This window comes from Onychomys torridus, chromosome 5, assembly GCF_903995425.1.
Source record: "Onychomys torridus chromosome 5, mOncTor1.1, whole genome shotgun sequence".
In the NCBI taxonomy this organism is placed as follows: Eukaryota; Metazoa; Chordata; class Mammalia; order Rodentia; family Cricetidae; genus Onychomys; species Onychomys torridus.
The window spans coordinates 65,076,678-65,097,197 of NC_050447.1; the positions used below are offsets into that span (position 1 = coordinate 65,076,678).

A 20,520-nucleotide genomic window follows, 5' to 3' on the forward strand; every position below is an offset into this window, starting at 1 on the left:
TGTAGACCAGGCTGGCCTCTAACTCAGAGATCTGCCTGCCTCTGCCTCCTGAGTTCCAGGTAAATATTGACTATGACTTCTGATAACAACCATGAGCTGTTGTTCCCAATTCCCAGCTTTTTGCATCTTCAGGGTGGCTTTTGGGCCTACAATGAATTCCATGATATTTCATCCTGCCACACATACTCAGCCTCCAAGGCAAGGGTAGAGAGGGGACATTCAGATCATTTCATATGAAATTTTAGTGACATTCTTTAAAATGACCCATTTCATAAAAAAGCAGGGTGCGGGGGAGGTTCGGGGAGGGAGCTGGAAGCTGGAGCATGACTTTGTTCAACCTACTGCAATAGCAACTTGATTTATCTCATTTAACTTCAACATTTTTCTCCAACCCAGTCAATTGCTTATTTAGTAACCTCCCACTTTATCTTTTACAAAATGTTCAAGGAAAATAATGGTTGACCAGATGGTGAAAAACCATCAAATCTAACATGTGAATTCTGCAGGTTCAGCTCTACCCCTACTTTACATCTATATAACTTGAAGAAAGTGCCTCAGCTGCCTCTATTTCCCCTTTTGAAAACACAGACCTTTCCTTTGCAGTTCCTTGATGTTTCTACTCACAACACAGGCAGCCAGTTAAATGAAAACATCCCTGTTGGTATGTGGTTTGGGGTGCCAAATAGGACTTCTAACTATATTGGATAATTTAGATCACTGAATAGTAATGCTTTTTGCAGAGAGAGAGAGAGAGAGAGAGAGAGAGAGAGAGAGAGAGAGAGAACAAGAACACTGCTGTGGAATATCTGTCTAGAGTTAAGAAAAATATGTCACCTTTTAAATTTATTTCTCAGCTAGAAAGGAGAGTGAGTGATGGGTACCTCGTGATACCCTTCTGTTGGCGGTGAAACCAGCATTGAGAACAACATACCCCTATCACAGCTCTGAGTGTAACTCAGAGGGCTGGTGAGTTGCCCTCTCTCTCACTCCACCACCCATCCTCCACCCCCACCCACGGCTCCAGAGTTGTGTCTCCAGCTGGGATTTATGTAATAGAAAGGTCTCTGGAACACGCATGGGACCAGCATTGGTTAGGCCTGGCTGAGATCCTCTCTTTCTCTAAGCCTGAAAAGATGGAAACATCTGGCAGCCATATGGGTTGCTCATCTTTGCACTCCTGGCCTGAAAACGGACAGATGAGTCTGGGAACATGGGGAGTCAGATAAATAGCACAGCTGACCGGCTGTGGCCTGGTGGGTTCACACAGAGAGAGAAACTCACGCAAGCCCTCGCTGGCTCTTGAGGCTGCTGGGTCAGACAGGAACATGTGGATGGCATTGTGCTGTTCAAATGCTTCCCACAGGAAGGAAAACAATTTTCTTGATGCCAATTTTTCTCCAAGTGCCAAGCAGCCTTGCCATTTCACCGCAGAGGTCGCTGTGGCATGGTGCCTGATGGAAGAAACCTTATGTGGGGACAGCACAGAACCTTTCACTCCGTTTCCCTCAAGCATGATTGTTTTCCTTTCTCCGTAGTTCGCTGCTATCACTTCCTGTTTACCTGTTTCCATGCAGGTCCCTCACACACCAGCCCCGAGAAGCCCAAGCACAGTGAAGAATGTCACGGAGTGGAAGAATGGAGGCTCCAGGCTCTCCCACATCTTCCTTGCTCTTGGATGAGATGGATAGGCTTAAGGGAGAGAGTCACAATGAAGTCACACTTGCTAATCTTTTGAAGCCTCCTCTGATGGTAACCTTCTCCTTAGGGGGTTAGATTCATCTAAGTACCACAACCAAAACACACACTGATCTCCTAACTTGTGCCCATCTGAGATGTGGAAATGTCTTCTTAGATTTTCTTTTATTTAGTGCATTCATTCACAATTTCAGGCATATCCCTAACTAAGGTTCTTTGATCCCACTCCACCACCTCCCATGATCTTCTCTTATGGCTTCCTTCAGCCCCATGAGTCCCTTCCCACTTTCCTGTCTCTAATGTGTATGTGATTTACTGTATTCAATTGGGGTGCTTGCTGTAAATTGGGGGTTATTTTCTTGAGCCAGGGCAACGTACCAGCAGATATTACAACCGAGGAACATGACACCCCTTTCTCAGGCAATTACTAACTGCCCATAGCTCTTTAGGCAGGAGTGGGGCTTCATGACCCCTCCCCTATCATGGATGGAATACTGATGGGCCCTGTCTTCTGCAGAATGCCAAAGCTGCCGCTGGCTCATGGTGCGGCAGCCATGTTTGCAGGCGTGAATCCACTTCCTTCTGAGAATGTAAAAGTTGGTTCTTCCCACAGGGAGGCAGAGCAGCTCAGTCTAGGCTCGGTCTCTCTCTTACGCCAGCACTGTTCTCATGTAATTTACTATTTCCTGGACACCCAAAGGCAAAACCAGAAGGTGTTGGACTTACAGCAGAAGCCGACGTGCTCAGAGTAAAAGATTTATCTTTCAACTAGCTGGCCCTCTGGCACCAAGACAGGCCAGTAAAGACCATCCACAGGGAGTTTTCCTATGTATTAAAAGCACTTATCTTATTAAAATTGGGAAGCACCCACCAGCAAGGTCAAGTGGCCTGTAAAGCCAATCAGAAAGAGATCCAAATCTGTGATATTAACTGTTCTATTTTTCAATCAAATTTTTACAATGAAAACTAATTTTTAGAGGCAAGATTCCAGAGCAGAAAAAAAAAAAGCAAAAAACCCTTCTGCTAAGAAAAGACTTAGTCATGTAAAGTGACCCAATGTGTGGACTGCTGGTTTGCAGGATGGGTGGCCTGGCCCTGATGTCAATAACCTTGAGAGAAGAAGTTGAGAGCACCATCTGAGGAAGGCAACTGAAAAGAGAGATTCATACACATGAAAAAAAAAAGACAAAAAGCAGAGTGCCCAACTCGGACACTGTTACAGAGAAAACAAATTCCATGGCAACCTTGCTTTTTCAGAAAGGGTTACTTTACAGTAGACTAAGCCAGGTCAAGCCAGGTGCTGCACATTTTTCCTCAATTAGATCTCCTCTCCTCTTGGTGCTACCATTTTTGTCTAGTAGAGATGGGATGAGGAAGGTAGGAAGGGGAAGAAGAAGGTAGTATTTTCACTCCAGCTTCCTGACTCATTGCTCTAGCAGACATTGGACCTCCACTCCACCAGGGGGCAGGATACACAGTGCAGCTCACAGCAAGAGCCAATGCAGGCACAGGTAGCATGCAGAGCTGCATTCAGAGTAGACCCCAAGTTGCTTCCCTGTTAGACACTCTCCTCATGAAGACTGCCAGTCCCAGCTCCCCCGGACATCCTCAGGCCCAGTGTATTCTCCGTGTCAAATGGATGAGATGCCAGGTAGTCCTTATACACCCCGTCAATCAGCTTGGCGGCATTGTTTCTATCAAACCAGCAGTCCACCTGCTCTTGCCCATTATAAATCTTCCTTTGTTTCCAGACCACTGGGACTCGGCGCCCTTTCACCTTGATGACAGCCTCAGGTATCCCTTCTATCTGAGGAAATGGCTGATTACTAAGATTCTTGCCGTGCACTGCAGGAGCGTCTATGAGTTTGGCATCCTGGTTCAGGAACTGACCTGAGAGAAGGGGAAAAACTGATGTAAGTTGAATGCAGACCACAGCTGCTATCTAGCGTTGATTGTGTCAGGGGCAGGAGGTTTTTCATGGACCATTGTCCTAGGCTAGGCTCTCCCTGGAGGCATTCATTGATGAGATTCTCATTATGGTCTGCCTCCCTGGAAACTACCCAGTTGCTAATGCTGAGACAACAAATGGAGTTAGTGAGATCTCAGCCCAACTGGGAGGGCGGCGTGGTAGCAGATAAGTAGGCCATAGAGCCATGCCTTTCCTCTCCTCTCCTTGGTAACAGATCCTCCTCAAAGCATCCACTCATTGTTATGCACTGGGGTAGAATGGCAGAAGTGGTCAGCTCAATTCACCCCTGACACTCTGCCTCAGAGTGTTCCAGGTCAAGTGAGGGCATTGCTCAGGCCAAGGGAACATGGATCTGCATCTGTGAGACAGAGCTTATGCCTGGCAGCCAAACACAATGAAACACACCAAGCTCAAGTGCCAGGAAATCCTGCCTTCTAAACCGAGCTCTGAAAATGACTCAGTCATTGTTTTTGGGCAAAGGGCCCACGTGAGACTGCACCATAAAGACGGCCAGCCAGCATGGCCTGCCTTCGGCTCACAGCAATACAGATGACTCCTAGGAAAGGCATCCACCTCTCATGCTCAGTGCTGGCCACCCTGGATCTGCTGCTTCTTGCAGACTGGCAAGAAACTAGCTCTTTGGATGCCTGCTCCTCATCTCTTTGAGTTCTCAGAAGTCTAGTAGGAACTAGAGTATAAGAACCATCCTGAGACCAGAAACGCCATTTTCAGGGTTGGAGAGATGGCTCAGTCAGTCCAGTTCTGGCTTCGCAAGTGTGAGGACCTTACTTTTGCCTCTGGAACGCATTATAAAGTTAGGCACGGTGGCATGTTTAGAATTCCAGGGATGGCTAGGTGTGGGGTGGAGACAAGAGAATCCTTGGAAGATCATGGGCCAGCTAGTCTGTAGCTACACAGTTCTAGGCTGATGAGAGTCCCTACCTCAAACAAAAAGTGGAAGGCATCTGAGGAGGAACAATACCCAAGCTTGCCCTCTGACCTGCACATGTACATATACCCCACACATACATGAACACACACATACCAAAAAAGTGATCTAATTTTCACATGCTATATGAAGTTGGGCTTTCTGCATGTGAAGTTCTGGTGTCTTTGTCAATTGCAGATTGACAATACATGGGGAACGTGTGCTGATCCTGGACATATGGACTTCCTTCTCGTCACTGGTCTGTCCATAAACAACGCAGGACAACATCTACTTACATAGATGCGCTTTGGGTATGGTAAGGGATCCAGAAGTTATTTAAAACAGAGGGGAGATGGGAGTAGGTTTTATGCAAAGGCCTCATTTTAGACAGGGGATTTTGAGCATCCTTAGGTTTTAATGATCTTGAGAGACCTTGGAACTACAGCCCCAGCAGATGCTGAAGGATAATGGAACACACTCCCACTGTAATTTTCTGTCAAGATCAGACATTGGCCACAAGAACTTCCTTCTAGGAAACCCATTTCTACCCTCTGACCACAGACTGAGCATGGGCAGCCACCTACCTAAAAGGCCGTGGCAATTGCTGGAGAGGCCTTTGCTGTTGGCAATATAGAAGCCCAGGTGGTTTCGCTGGAAGGGTGCTGGCTTTTTGTAGAGGTGAATGAGGATGACAAAGGTAATGGTGCCCTGGATGGTGACCGTGACATTGGCATTGGCAGACACTGACACCTCCAGTCCCCGACTCCCCACCACCACACTCTGGTTGCAGGGGAGGACCAGCCTGTCTCCGCCATCCAGGATGACCCTGTTGGGGGTGACCTCGAGGTAAGATCTCTCTGGCCTGTTGATGAGGATGGTGATGGTCCGGAAGTATGTGCGCTGTTTCTTATGACCATTTGGAGGTGCTGGGGCCCCAATAAGCTCTCCATTCACGGTCACCCCTCAAAGGTCAAGAAGAAAACAGTGGTTAGAAAAGCCATGTCCATTTTCCAGCTAAAGGCATCTGTTATGGTTTGGGATTGAACTGCCTCTCCAAAGACACATGCAAAGAGGGCCACTCTCTCACATGGTGGGCCTATTTTAAGAGGTATTGAAAGTTAGGAGGTAGGGGCTTGGCTGGAGGGAGCAGGTCGCTTGGGAGATGAACCCTTGGGAGTATCTTGTATCACGCTACTGCTTCTCTGAATCTCTACTTCCTGTCAGCTATGACTTGAGCCCCTACCCCATCCCAGCCTTCCATGATTCTTTGTCTCATCACGGGCCCAGAACTGATGGAGCCAAGTTATAAACTCTGACACCAGGACCCCAAATAAATTCTTCTCCCTTAAGTGTTTGCTGTCACACATTTTGTCACTGACACAGAAGCCATAGATAGGATCTAATAAATGTCCTTCCACCTTCCATACCTTTGTATTTATCACTGAGACTGTCGTCTGAACTAGACCTATGGGCCACCCAGTGGCTGCTGACTGGGGGAGTGAATGGGCAAAAGCCATGAATGAGTTTCCTTCCATGTCTAAATAAAGGAATATAGGACCGAAGGTATAGGTTTGGGTCAAACTATCATAGAAAGTGATTAATACCTTCATGTGCTTTCACTCTTGTGTCATTGTGGTGTCTGCTGGTGTGGTTCTGATAGACACTGGTCTACCGGCTGTCATTTGATGTCACTGAGCAGGATTCAAAGTTCAAATTCCTTTTTAATTCAAAAAGCCAATTTCGTCTACCTAATATGTGTTTACCCTTGGACAAATTCCTTGCCTATAAACTATGGGAGGAGTAAAAAACCTAAAATAATTGGGAGAGGTGTCATAGAAAGAGGCGTGTGTAAAAGCCACCAACTGCCAGTGACCACAACTCCTTCTCTGTTCACTACATCATCAGCACAACTGCAACTTTCCGACCGCTGTGAGACCTGGGAGCTAGAGTCCGAGCCCAGTGATGTACCACTGAACAATTAACAGATGCGGTTGTACACAGGGTATTTGGAAATGACTTTGATGCATGCTGTATGCTTTGATTTCAGGAAAAGAGGTAATTTTCACTAGTAAAAGGCTGGTACTTAATTAATTCTCATTTTATTGGCTTTGAGATAATCTTCAATAAAACTTGGAAACTTCTTAGATACCCAAGGAGAAAATTCTCTTTGATGCAGCAAAAGTGTGAAAAATCTCAGGTTGAACAGACACCCTGATCTTGGGCCTCAAAGCTGTAACATCTACAAAGTGATTTCACGTCTTAGACACCATTGTGAATACAGAAACCACCAAGGAGCTCTTTTTGTTGCTATGACCAAATTTCTGACTGAAATGGAGAAATTGTTTTGGTTCATGGATTCAGTGGATTTTGGTTCATTGTGGTACAGAAGGCATGGTGAGGCGGCACTCTTCATGGTAGTGGGACTGTGGCAAAGAGTCTTAATGGGGGTGGGAACCAGGAAGCAGATAACATAACAGCAAGTAGCCAGGTAAAATATATGTGCCCCTCCCCAAGGACCCGATCATAATGACCCACTTCCTCCAAGGAAACCGTATGTCCTAAGAGTTCTATAGCCTCCCCCAAACACTGCCATCATCTGGAGACAAAGCATTCAAAACATGAAGGAAGGATGTTACACATTCAAACCTTATCAAGCTCTAAAGAGGGAGTGTCTCCAGAGAGGGATATGGTTAGGTCACTGACTCAATGCCAGCTGCCTTTCAAATGAAAAATATTAGAGATTTAATATTTAATACTGAGGCTAGAAAGGTCTGTGTGATAAAGAGCCTTGTCAATTTGATACAACCTGGAATCACCCAGGAAGAGATTCTCAAGGACAGATTGTCCTCATTGGGTTGATTTGGGAGCTTGGATGCTGGATGTTGTCTTAGGTTGACTGAAGTAGGAAGACCCAGTCTACTGTGGGCTGTACCATTCCCTAGTCAGGGGATCCTGAACTGTATAGGAGTGGAGAATTTTTTTCTGTTCTTGACTGTGGATGTGATAGGACTGGCTTTTTCAAGTTCCTGACTTTTTTACTTTCCCTCACAGTTATGAACTGCAACCTGGAATTATGAGATAAAGTAAGCCTAGGTTTCTGCCTAGGTTATTCTGGTCAGGGTGTTTTAGCACAGCAACTGAAAGGAAGTGAGGACAGCCTGCAAGAAAACCATCTGATAAAGGAGATCAGAGACCAAACTTCATGTAATTATATCACAAATGCCACCTGTGTGTTTAAAACCTGACTTGCCAAGACACTTACTGCTCAGTACCTACCAGTACTAGAAGGTGTATGCCAAATCTAGTCCTCACTCTGCTGGGCTATGTGGCTGTCCACATGGCTGTCCCCAAGCAATATTACCTTCACTGTACTCAAAAAGCATTTTCTATGCTAATCTCTTTTACTTCATCTCTCTATAGACCTAAGGTAGCCAAAGCTCTGTTCATATATATTCATGAGCTGTGTGTTTAATGTTTGTGGTTTCCACATAAGTCTCCAGGGACTATGACCTCCTTACCACCACAGCTTCTGAATGGAAAGACATAATGATAGTATGATATAATACATTTCTACAGCACTTGAGTGTTCCTATCCATGACTCAGCTGAATCTACTTGTAGTAGCCCATGAGACAAGCAGGGTGTTACAACTTCCATTTCAAAGAATGAACATTACAGCTGCTGTGGTTCATGCCCAAGGCCACACTGGGAGTATGAAGTCAGGGTCTGATTGTGTGTCCAGAAACTTTGTATAGTTCCTTTACCAATCATTATCAGTACCTGCTGAGCATCCAGGATGCCTCCCTTATATAAGTGGCTATTCATGTTCATCACAGAGATCAAAACACCCCATCCCTGGGCCTTATATGAGTACCACAAGGGAAGATAGAACTTACCAGAGTCCAGGTGATCAGAGACCAACCGTAGGATGTCCCCAGGCTCTCCATCAATGTTAAAGCAGACAGTGAGTTTGCTTAAGGGAAAATCCACAACAAAATGGGGATCACCATCCACTATCATGAGCAAGAGAAAAACAAGAAAATGTTTATTGGCTAAACATCACTTTACATTATCAGAGGGATCATTTCTTTAATCATAATGCTGAAAGAATAGTGGATAATAAGCTTTGAGATGTGAGATGCTATGAAAAGAGAAGGGAAATGTTCTACACATTTTCAACTACTATTAAGTTTGACTTCCCGTGTGGACATGAACATCATTTTCTTTGTTCCTTAACTGTTTCAACAAGGAATGGAGCCCTAGAACTGGAGAGCTGGCTCAGGGGCTAAGAGCACTGGTTGTTTTGCAGAGGACCCAGGTCAACTCCCAGCAATTACACACAGGCTCACAACCACTTGCAACTCCTGTTCCAGGGAATCAGACATGCTCCCCTGGTCTCTGTGGGCACCATACTCAAGTGGTACACAAGACATTCGTGCAGTAAAACACTCAAATTCCTAAAACAAGAATAAATAAATCTTAAAAGAATGTAATAATGATGATCCTTTCTTGTCTATACCAAGAGTTCCATGGAAAATAATCCTTCGCCAAGGAAGTCTGGTGTGCCCAACCCCCATCCTGAGGATAGGTATGAATTGGCCCAAGACAAAGTTTAAACTTACTTATCATTATGGAATTTTTTTTGAGTGAGTATACGTATCTGTATGAGTATGTGTGGGAGTGTGTATTCTCACATGTGGCACAATTGTTTGTGTCTGTGCACATGTGTGGAGGCCAAAGGAAGGCATGTGGTATTCCTTTCTAGCACTCTGTCTTATGCACTAAACCTAGAGCTAGGCTGCCAGATAGCAATGTCCCCAAATTCTCCTGTTTCTGTCCTCATGGCACTGGACTTAGAGGTATGAGTGTGGCCACATCTGGATTTTGACACAGCTGCTGGGATTCAAACTCAGGTCCTCAGGCTTGTGCAGCAAATGCTCTTACCCACTAATGCTCAGCCTCACTGTGGATTTTTTCCCCTTTCTGTAACCCACGTGCAGGTTCTAGAATGTAAGTTTTGTAGATTACAGCATCATGTCACAGTGTCAACAGGCTGGACACTCCCACTACATAATCTCATAAACAGACAGTGTAAGCTCACTCACAATAGAGCTCAAGTTCAGACAGTGACAGGTACAGTGTAAAAGCCACTAGAAAGCCAAGCAGTACAGTCAGTGGTGGTGGTGGAAGTCCCCCTTTTGGGTCACACAGATGGGACTATAAACCTCAGCCCTATTCCTTCTCTTCTTCCAGTTTCCATCTCTGCTAAAAATAAGCAGTATTACTTCTTCCTCAGCAGACCCTCCTGAGAGTCAACACCCACCATCTTCTCTTATTACACAAGAGATTCAGTTTTTCCCTGACTTATACCTAAAACAATGTAATTGGGAGCATCTCTCTCTCTCTCTCTCTCTCTCTCTCTCTCTCTCTCTCTCTCTCTCTCTCTCTCTGTGTGTGTGTGTGTGTGTGTGTGTGTGTGTGTGTGTGTGTGTGTTGGAACTGTGGGTCTGGAGTTCAGTCTTTTCAAGTTGCAAGGAAATTCACGTCTTCCCTGTGATTGCTGACCCCCCTTTCCTTCAGTACTAGCTCTCAGAAAAGTCTTTGAAAGAATCTGGCAGCTCCCACTGTGAATGGCAACCTAAAGAAACATAAAGTGAGGATTGGAGAGATGGCTCAATTAGTGTAAAGGCAGTTGCCTCCCAAGCCTAGGGACCTCTGTTTAATCCCCAGAAAGCGTGTAAATGCCAGGTGTGGTAGCCTATGCCTTTTCATCTCAATGATGGTGACACAGGCAGATCCCTGCAAGCTTGATGCCCGCTCCTCTTCCTACTTGAAGTTCCAAGCCAAGGGGCGATCCTGTCTCCTATAAAAGGTGGAAGGTGCCTGAAAAATGGAGCTGGACCGTATCCTGACAGACACACAGGTGTTTACCCACCCACGCACAAACATATAGAGGGGGAGAATACAAGGTATCTGTCTTGATGATGGAAACAAAATTCCCAAAGGAGACAAAGTTTCCTGCCATCTGTGGTGCAGATGTGTATGGACACAGCTTGCCTGACCTTGGGCAGTTTCTACTGCACTGAAAACATAATTTCCACTGAAATCCTGTACAAGGGAAGTTGTTACTTCTTCCAAAAGTGTGTGGTGGCGTCCAGCAATCACCACAGGCAGCGTCCAAGGGAAAGGTTTGCTGGCATTCCACAACACAGATGCACGTTAGAAAGTGCATCCTCTCCATGGGACACTGCGTGCTTCTGTCCCCACAGCTGCTCACTGGGATGTCCCTGGCTGTGTGAACACGCACGTCTGGCTCATCAGCAGTAAGGCAAGAACAAAAATGTACAAGGGAAGATGTGGACGTTGGGAGACTAAAACATGGACATTCTTCCATCCAGATTCTTCCTATATTACATTCTTAGAAGATGCTGCCAAGAGGAATACTTACTACATCTTCAGTCTGTGCTTCCCTTCAAAGCCAAGGATTCAAAAACAGCAAAAATTAAAAAAAGAAAAATTCTGCCTATACAGACAGACATCTTTATTTTTGTAACACCATCATTATCTTTGGGATAACAGAGGCTGGATGCACACTTCAGCTCCCTAAAATGCAGTGTCCTTTAAACACAGCAATGAGCAAAGTGAATCTCCATTCTCCATCTCCTCTACTGGCACTCCTACCAGACTGGGTCATCTCCATGGTGCTTATAAAATGGTCTGTGATGGTTCTGGTTCATGTGCCTCATACTGCTGAATAAAACCAGTCATAGGAAATGTTCTGTGAGTGCCTGTTTTTACTGGCTTCAGAGAATTTGAAAAATCCCTTGCTCTCAATTATACACTTACTTACCTGATGTTTTAGAGATTTTAATTCTTGGACCATATGGTTTCTTGAGAGCAGGTCCTGGAAAGGGTACAGGGAAGAAGAGTTGTTATTTGTTAAAGATTGTGGAGAGGTACAGAGAGCATCAGGGAGAGATGAGAAGCCTGCAACAGGCTTCAGATATCTTTGTAATAACTGTAAGAATCAAAAAGCCAAAGGTAGCCAGGTGGTGGTGGCACACGCCTGTAATCCCAGCACTCGGGAGGCAGAGGCGGGTGGATCTCTGTGAGTTTGAGGCCAGCCTGGGCTACAGAGCTAGTCCAGGACAGGCTCCAAAGCTACAGAGAGACCCTGTCTCAAAAAACAAAAACAAACATATAAACAAACAAACAAAAAGCCAAAGGTCACCAATTGCAGGCAAGCCTGCATGGTGGAGGGAAAAACCCCAACTCCCTCATGGTGCCCTCTGACCTCTATTTGTGTTCTGTGTACCACCCCCCACAGGAGCACACACATGCAATAAATAAATTAAATGTAATAGCATTTTAAATAAATAAATCAGAATGAAGTATCACTAACTTTGCCAGCAGAAACTCCATCTGAGATGGGAAGAGGCTTGCACTTAAGGGCCGGAAATCCTCAATACATTTCCATGACTACACATCCCATGGGAGACAGAGACAGCTAATAGTAATGGAACACTCGTTATATGCCAAAGGACATTGGCTGAATACTTAGTCCTGGCAATGGACCTTCATGGAACTTATTATTATCCCACTTATAAGCGAGCAACTGTACTTCGTGTTCTCTCTGCCCCTGCACGCGCTTGTCAAAAGGTAATGTGAGAAATAAATTAGCCAGAACTTGTGGAATTTGGGGAGGGCCTATCTAACTTCTGTCTCCTCTCTAGGAGATGGAAATTTGACAAGAACAATAAAAATCTGCACAGAAAAAACCAGGCCACTTTCCACATGTTGGTGGTAGGGATGACGCAGCCCTGTTCTTTGGTTTAAACTTCTCTCCTGTCACTAAGAACTGTCAACTGGCATCAAGATGGCTGGTGTATAAACCAGAAATTTTCAAGAGTCCACATATTGGGTTTTTTTAATGTCTATACAGCATTTGTTTCTATGTTGTTCAGACAGGAGCTTACTACATAGTCCAAGCTGAGCTAGAACTCACTGTCCTTCTATCTCGGCCCAGTGTGCTGACTTGAGCAGGCAACCTTTCTCAGCCTCCTGCCATTCTTCACATGGTTCTGTGAGCTGCAGTTTAGAACGAGTTCAGCTATTTGAGAGGGTATCTGGTGACCGTGCACTTCACGTAAGGTCACTGTTTATAACAACGGCAGTCTGAGAAAAGAAACAGACTTCTGCTGAGGTTCCCTGGGCCTTACAAGGAATTTCCACTCACACACAGGCCACCCCTGAGGCTGTGCTACCTGGCTGCACGTCTGCTCCTCGAAGGCTCTGCACCACGGTCTCGGGTCCTGTGGCTGCAGACATGCCGCGGGTGTCCTCCAGCCTGTCTGGGTGGAGCCCTGGCTTCTTCAGCTTTATGGACGTGAAGGGGGTGAGGAAGTGGTAGTTCAAGGCTAAAGCCTGGGCCTTCCGCCTCAGCTGCTCCTTCTCCTGTTCACTGCTGCTCTGCACCCAGGAGCTCAGTAGTTCCTTCACAGTGAGGTAGCTCCAAAGACGCTCAATGTGGTTGGGGTCCTCCTCCCCATCACTGGCAGGCCCAGGGGTGACCGTGACATCATTCCCCAGCTTCTGGGACTCCACGGGGATGTCTTTTTTCAGGATGACAAATTTCTTACTGTTGCTAGCAGTGACCTCCACATGGAACTGATCCAATTTCCTGTCTACCATCTTCCCGGCAATGATGATCTCGGAGCCATTGAAGTAGTTGGGAAACAGGGTTTTGGTGGCATGCTCTACTACATCAGGAGGATAATCTATGCGGATGTCAGAGAGAAGTGGGGTCCGGATTTCATCATAGAACCTGGGGAGGAAGGACAGAGAGAATCAGAGCCTGGCTGGGCTACAGTCAGTCCGGAAGGAAATCAGACTCTTCAGAGGGCATGACTGCGCATGCTCGCCTCCTGCACTACACTTAAGCGCAGTATTTTGATAGCAGATGGTACAGCAGTAACTTGGGTGAGTTCTCACCATTTCACAAAGCTTCCAGGTCTACAGAGGAAGGGGACAGCAACCTCGCTGGAATGAATCAAAATCTCCCACTGCCTAAATCAACCCTTAGCTCCTTGAAATATTCTTCCTGTGGTACAACTTCCAAATTCCTCAAAACACTTGATAAATTCCCCTCCTACACACCTGAGTTTCTCCAAGGTCTACTTAGAATTTGTTTCTTAAAATTGAATACATGTTATTATAGCCGGAAGTTTCTCCAGTCCTGCTCAGCTCCGAGGTCGGGACGAACCTCTCCCACCAGCATCCCACAGCCACTTGGTGCCAGTGTTTTGATTGCATATCTTAGTGACTTTCAATCAAGCATATGATTCACAAATTTCTTTGATTGTGGCTACCAAAATCTAGATAAAGCAGACTTTTCCTTTGAAATAGATCCTGTATTTGCACCATGCAGATTGAGTTTCATTGTGTTGAACCTGGAGACAGCACTCGATTCAATCAACAACAAAACCATACACCTTGATCAGCAACATGGTATATGAGACATGGTAATTCTGTCTTAGAAAACCTAAGTTCTAGATTTTTCTACCAGTTTTTTTCTCCACCAAAAATGTTTTGGGTTTTCATCAGTTTTAATTGATCATTTTGCTTCTAATTATAATACTATCATTTCAGCATTTATTCAAACAATCAGGTTGTCAACTATAACCCTTTGCAATCACTAATGTGCAATATTCACTGTGCCAAAACTTTACTAAAGTTTTCCCATTAAACCGCCATCAGTTATAAGCCTCATTTTGCAGAAGGGCAAACTGAGGCACGAGCAGTTGTAAGGCCTATCTAAAGTCACACATTAAACTCAAATCTGACTGGTTTCTAAGCACATTATGAGGCAGGCATGGTGGTACACTCAGGTAATGCCCAGCTACTGTAGGGACTGAGACAGAAGGATCACAAGTTCAAGGCCATCTGAAGAATTTAGCAAGACCAACATCTCAAATTAAAATAACATGAGGGCTGGTGGGTGAATCATTTACTCAGCGCACACAAGACCCAAGATTCAAAGATGAATGCTACAAAATAAATAACTTTTAAAAATAATAAGAAAACACACTAATATTCCTCAATGCCATGACCTGTCCTCATTTTCAGCAGATGTGAGGATAAGGCCCAGCCAAAGCTAGTCTAGGTTCTGGATTATTCTGCATCTACCCTCAGCCCCTGCCCCAGCCTCTGGTTGTGAGAATACAGAAACAGACCCGATGAGCTGTGCTCCAGCCTTCTCCTCCTCCTGAACATGCCGTGTGAGACCACAGTTCTCCAGAGAAAGTTTCTCTAACAATTTGAAGTCCACATCATTGCCGATGCCAATGGTAAAGATGCAGATCTGACCTCCAGTGGCTTCCTTGGTATTGCTGAGAATCTTGTGGGTACTGGTCTCCCCGAAGGTGGGTTTTCCATCCGTGAGGAAGATGATGAGGGACACACTCCGATCTTCAATGTCATTCTGGGCCACATAATTGTTGAGCAGTCTGATGGCTGTCTGAAGGGCCCCATTGATGTCTGTGCCTGTAGAACATCAACACAGAGCAGCTTATGGCTCTGCATTCACTTTCAACCTCTGAATGCACGGTCACAGCTGCAGCCAGCCTTCAGCCATTCAGGGTCTGGGCAGCACTTAGCTGCAGTCAGCTGCATTTTCCTGGGGACTTTCTGGACTATCTAGAAATCTGACAAGTGTTTGCTAACTATATGCAAGTGACTTGAAATAATCCTAGTGTAAAAACTTTCTCCTGGAACTGGGAAGGTACACACACACACACACACACACACACACACACACACACACACACACGAAGCTGGACATAGTGATGCATATGTGTATTTCCAGCATTCGGAAAGCTGAGGCTGAGAATTTATGGCCATCCTGGGCTACAGAGTAAGACTCAAAAGAGAAAATAAATAAAAGAAGGAAAGTAGCCAGCCCATGCTCTGGACAGATATATCCATAAGTCTTGTTAACGTGCACAGAAACCAGACAGATAAGAAAGGAGCAGTTGAAATGGGATCTAGCATTTCTTTGAGTCATTAATTTGCCTTTTTTAAACAATCATGTCCAATTTTGTTTTCCTCTGTGGATGTGGGCATGGACAAGCAGCAATCGTCTGCACTGTCTTTCATCTGCACTGACAGGGCAGAATCTCTCCCTCTACTCTAAAGCCAAGGAGAGCTAGGGGAAAGCGTAGGTCTAGCTTCCATGGCCACATGCATGCACCAAAGGCCTCTCAGGGCTCAGAATCAAGGCTCTGCTGAGGCAGGGCATCTCCTGTCCAGTCACCAGCATTGGGTCCTCTCCACAATCAAGAGTCCCACACACCTGGTCAAGCATTCCTCCGAGAGCTCACTGGCTGCCCAGGGACCAGATAGGGGACTGCTCAGTTGGATAAAAATAAAGACCACATCTGACACTTAAAGAGAATAGCCCTCTCATCTGCAAGGGCTCTCCCACATACCCCACTACCATGGGGTAGTTTAACTATTTCGCTCTGATAGCCAGCTTATTACCACCCTCTCATGTTATGACAACGAAAGAGGCAAATGGCTAAGAGGTGGTGGAGCTGGACTCAATTCCAGGAAATCAAGCTGCCGATGCTTTGCTCCAGACCCGAAAGAACATTTCCTAGACAATGCAGAGTCCTCTGATGTTCTCCAGCCAAGGGCTGGACACCGAAGGGGCAAGAGGAAATGAAAGCGAGATGGCTCAGTGGTGAAGAGTTCTGGCTGCTCTTGCAGAGGACCAGGGCAGTTCTCAGCACCCTCATCAGGCAGCTCACAAGTGTTTCAGGGAAAACTGCCCCTGCCCCGGCCTACACTGTCATCTGCACACATGTGGTGCACATAAATTCATAGTTATATACACATACATATGGGAGTGAGAGAGGAGAGGGAGAGAGAGAGAGGAGAGGAAGAGAGAGAGAAGGAGAGGGAGAGAGAAAAAGGAGAGGGAGAGAGGGGAGACAGAGGAGAGGGAGAGAGAGAGAGGAGAGGAAGAGAGAGAGAAGGAGAGGGAGAGAGAAAAAGGAGAGGGAGAGAGGGGAGACAGAGGAGAGGGAGAGAGAGAGAAAGGAGAGGGAGAGAGAGGAGGGAAAGAACAAAGAGGCATTCTTAGGTTTGGCTTACAAATGAACATAGTACATAATAGCTGTTTTCTAAAGATGTTTATTGCCTCTCTGTGATACACACCATTCCAATAGTAAGCAACACCACTAGCATAAGTTCAATTAGCAGATAATCACTGAGCATGCATCATGTGTTAAGAAGCATGCTAAGACTTAGGGGTCACAGAGAGGGGACCACAGTCTGGTCAACTTCCTGCCATAGGTAAGAACTATGATATTAAATCTAACACTTTATTTCCCCTGCCCAATGATAAAACACTTCCAATAACTGGATGGAAAATGGTGACCATAAGGAAATGGAAATCTGCAGATGGGGGAAGGCTGACCTGAGCGCTTTGCACAGTGTTTCCAGATACTGAAAGGATGAACAGATGTGAGAACTCCACAAGACAGTATATCTGCCTCTGAGAGAGGGTCAGGTGGGGGCTGGTGAGAAGGCTCATCAAGTAAAGGCATTTGCTGTCTTAGCCTGACAACCTGAGTTCAGTTCCTGGAGCCTACATAAAGGCTGAAGGAGAGAATCAATTCTGCAAAGGCATCTGCTGACTGTTATATGACCACCATGTTACATGCATGCTGCCCCCCCCCCCAATAATAACAAGTTTAAGGTGTTTTTCTTTTAAAGAAAGGGATCACAAGCAGCACAATGGGCAGCAGAGTGTCTGGTTCTGCAGTCTTAGAAAGCATCACTGTCTTCAGGCCCCTGTCCCGACCTTCTGCCCACACACCAGGCACCACACTCAAGGTATGCATGCAGTGACTTGGAGAGCAGTCCTCTCCTCCTCCCACCAGGGTATCTGAGATTCACGCCCTCACCATGCTGTAGCCCAGGCAAGACCATAGCTTGTTTTACAGGGCAGTTCCATCTGCCACGGCTTGAGTTCATACAAAACACTGGATCACGCACTTGGCTTCAATTCTCCGTCCTAGGGAGAGATGGCTCTGCAGTTAAGATCACTTCCTGTTCTTTCACCAGAGCCAAGTTCAGTTCCCAGAACTCATATCACGTGGCTCACAACTACCTGAAATGGCCAGCTCCAGGGGGATCTGATGCCCTCTTCCCGTTTCCACCGGCACTCACACAGAGGTATCATCGGTTTACAGAAACACACACAAACAAGTAGATAAAAATAAACCTAAAAAAAAAAAATTCTCCAACCAAGAACGGTTTACCAAGACCAGCCTCCTTGTGTAGGATCCAAATTGTAAATGGATTTTCCAACTACAACTTGACTAAGGTCTAGGGATTGAGAATTTACAAACTTGAAGAAATCCAGGTACCTGTTATCATTGCTTCCTTTGTTCGTATCAGCTTCAACTCTCCAAGCCTTGTTCCTTGACAGAAAATGAACCTATGATCGTGTCAAAGCTGGGTAGAAAGGCTGGAAGAAGTCCCTCTTACCTCCAGTGGGTGACAGGTGGTAAATGTAGTGCTTGCCATTCCTGATGTTATCAGGAGTCACAGGTAGCAGGTGGTCCTTCCACACTTTAATCCGGTTGGAAAACCCAATGATATTGAAGTGATCCTGAGGTCGCAGGTCATTGAGAATTGTGACAAGGGCTTCCCTGGTCTAGGCAAAGACAAAACCCAACTCAGTCACACGTGAGCCCATTAGTCCATATGTTCCCTGACTAAGAAACCAACTACCAGGACCCAGTCTCAGGAATTAAACTGAATGTCTGCTATGTTGAGGACACTTGTCACTGGTTGGAACATGGTACAAATACATGACAGCTGAATAGAAGACATGAATGAGTGTTTACTCAATACTAGGTCTCATGCTGTTACCAGGCATGGTATGCCAGACCAATGCATCTGTACATTCTTTTGTAAAACTTTTAAATTAAGGTTTGATTTTGTATATGCGTATGCGTGTCTGGGTATGTATGTGAATGCACACTTGACCTATGTCACAGGAGTAGGAGTCAGAGGATATTTCATGGAAGTTGTACCGTAGGAGTCCTGTGGGTTGAACTCAAGTTATCAGGTTTAATAGCAAACATCTTTACCTTCTGATCCATCTCACAGATTATAACCACCATTCTCCTGAGCTAGAATGTTCTTCAACATTGTTCTATCTCTATATTTCACCTGAGAAGCCACTCATCATTGTTCAGTATCCATACAGGTGACTGACCTAAATTCTTACTATGAAAGTTGTCCTCGCTGCTCCAGAGAGACCTGCCAGTCCTTCCGCTAAGCTGGTCCTCGATTTAACACACCCCTGTCAGAAAGCACATTTCAGAGTAATGATGGCTTACTTTATGTCTTTTTCCCCGTAACAGATGTTGAGGTTTCTGCAGGTGGCTTTCACTCATCATCCTATCACCCAGTAACAGTCAGAAAGTATAGGTGTAAATTAATGACTTAATAGATAAGAAATTATCTAATTCAAATAATAATAAATATATCTGTAGTAGTTTGAATGAAAATGGTCCCCACTGGCTCATAGGGAGTAGCATATTTGAAAATATTAGGGGGTATGGCCTTGTTGGAGTAGGTGTGGCCTTATTGGAGGAAGTGTGTGACTGGGGGTGGGCTTTGAGGTTTCAGAATCTCAAGTCAAGCTCAGTGTCTCTCTCTCTCTCCCTGATGCCTATGTGTCAGGATGTAGAACTCTCAGCTACTCTTCAGCACATGTCTGCCTGCATGCCATCATGCTCAGTTCCATGATGATAATGGTCTAAACCTCTGAACTGTAAGCCAGCCCCCAATTAAATCTTTTCTTTTATATGAGTTGCCTTGGCCATGATGTCTCATCCCAGCAACAGAACTTTTACTAAGACAATATTATTTTTCAAAGATTTTTGTTACGTATATTTATTTGTGTGGGTAGATAAGGTGTGTGTGCTTGTGCAGTATCATGTGTAGAGATCAAAGGACAATTTTCAAGGATCAGTTCTCTCATCCCACCATTTAGCTCTCAGGAATTGAACTCAGGTCGCTGGGTTTGGTGGCAAGAGCCTTTATCCACTGAGTCATTTCTTAGGCTGCTGTCATGGAATTTTAAAATATTATAAAATCTCTGAAACAGAATAACAGAATGACATGGGGACAGTCCATAAAGAAAAGAATTTAAAGCTGGACATGGTGGTGCACTTGTAATCCTAGCATTCGGGGCTAGTGTCAGAATTGAAACTAAGGCAAATTTGAGCTACATGGTAAGATTTTGTCTCTAAGAACTGAGAGAGGGATAGTGGGAAAGAGAGAAAGGATAAGAAGATGAGGAGAAACAAGAAAAGAAGAGGAGAGGAGAGAAGAGGGGAGAGAAGGGGAGGGGAGGGGAGAGAAGAGGAGGGGAGGGGAGAGAAGGGGAGGGGAGGGGAGAGAAGGGGAGGGGAGGGGAGAGAAGGGGAGGGGAGGGGAGAGAAGGGGGAGGGAGAGAGGAGGGAGGGAGAGAAGGGGAGGGGAGGGGAGAGAAGGGGAGGGGAGGGGAGGGGAGGAATCCAGTACTTAAAGGAACTGACAGAACTATGTAGCATAGAAAATAGAAAGTGAAAAGAGCTACTTGAAAGTAAAATAAAACAAAACAAAACAAAAACTTGAGCATAGCAAAGAAGGGGTACAAGTGAATTTGGGGGATGATAACTGGATAAAGGGGACTATTTAAAACTGACATATCTTGTAGAAAAAGAAACCATAAGAACTTGAAAAGAGAAACAGTCTAAGCCTGGACAAGAGATTTCATAACCATGCAGGGATACAGTGACAAATGCTACCATGCCTTGTGAGCACTATCATCAGACATTTTTGTTGTTGTTGTTGTTGTTGTTTTG

General features: G+C 45.3%; 1 protein-coding gene across 1 annotated transcript in view; it reads right to left on the reverse strand.

Annotated features, from left to right (window-relative positions):
• Positions 1-234: 234 nt before the first annotated feature.
• The window catches only part of Itih5 (inter-alpha-trypsin inhibitor heavy chain 5), a 93,112-nt gene continuing 72,826 nt past the window's right edge, over positions 235-20,520 (reverse strand). The window contains exons 8-14 of the mRNA XM_036188600.1: positions 18,146-18,314; positions 14,824-15,133; positions 12,856-13,415; positions 11,442-11,495; positions 8,488-8,604; positions 5,177-5,554; positions 235-3,585 (exon numbers count right to left, since the gene is read on the reverse strand). Coding sequence (XP_036044493.1) covers positions 3,254-3,585; positions 5,177-5,554; positions 8,488-8,604; positions 11,442-11,495; positions 12,856-13,415; positions 14,824-15,133; positions 18,146-18,314 — 1,920 coding nt within the window. The 3' untranslated portion in view covers positions 235-3,253. The remainder of the gene's footprint in view (positions 3,586-5,176; positions 5,555-8,487; positions 8,605-11,441; positions 11,496-12,855; positions 13,416-14,823; positions 15,134-18,145; positions 18,315-20,520) is intronic.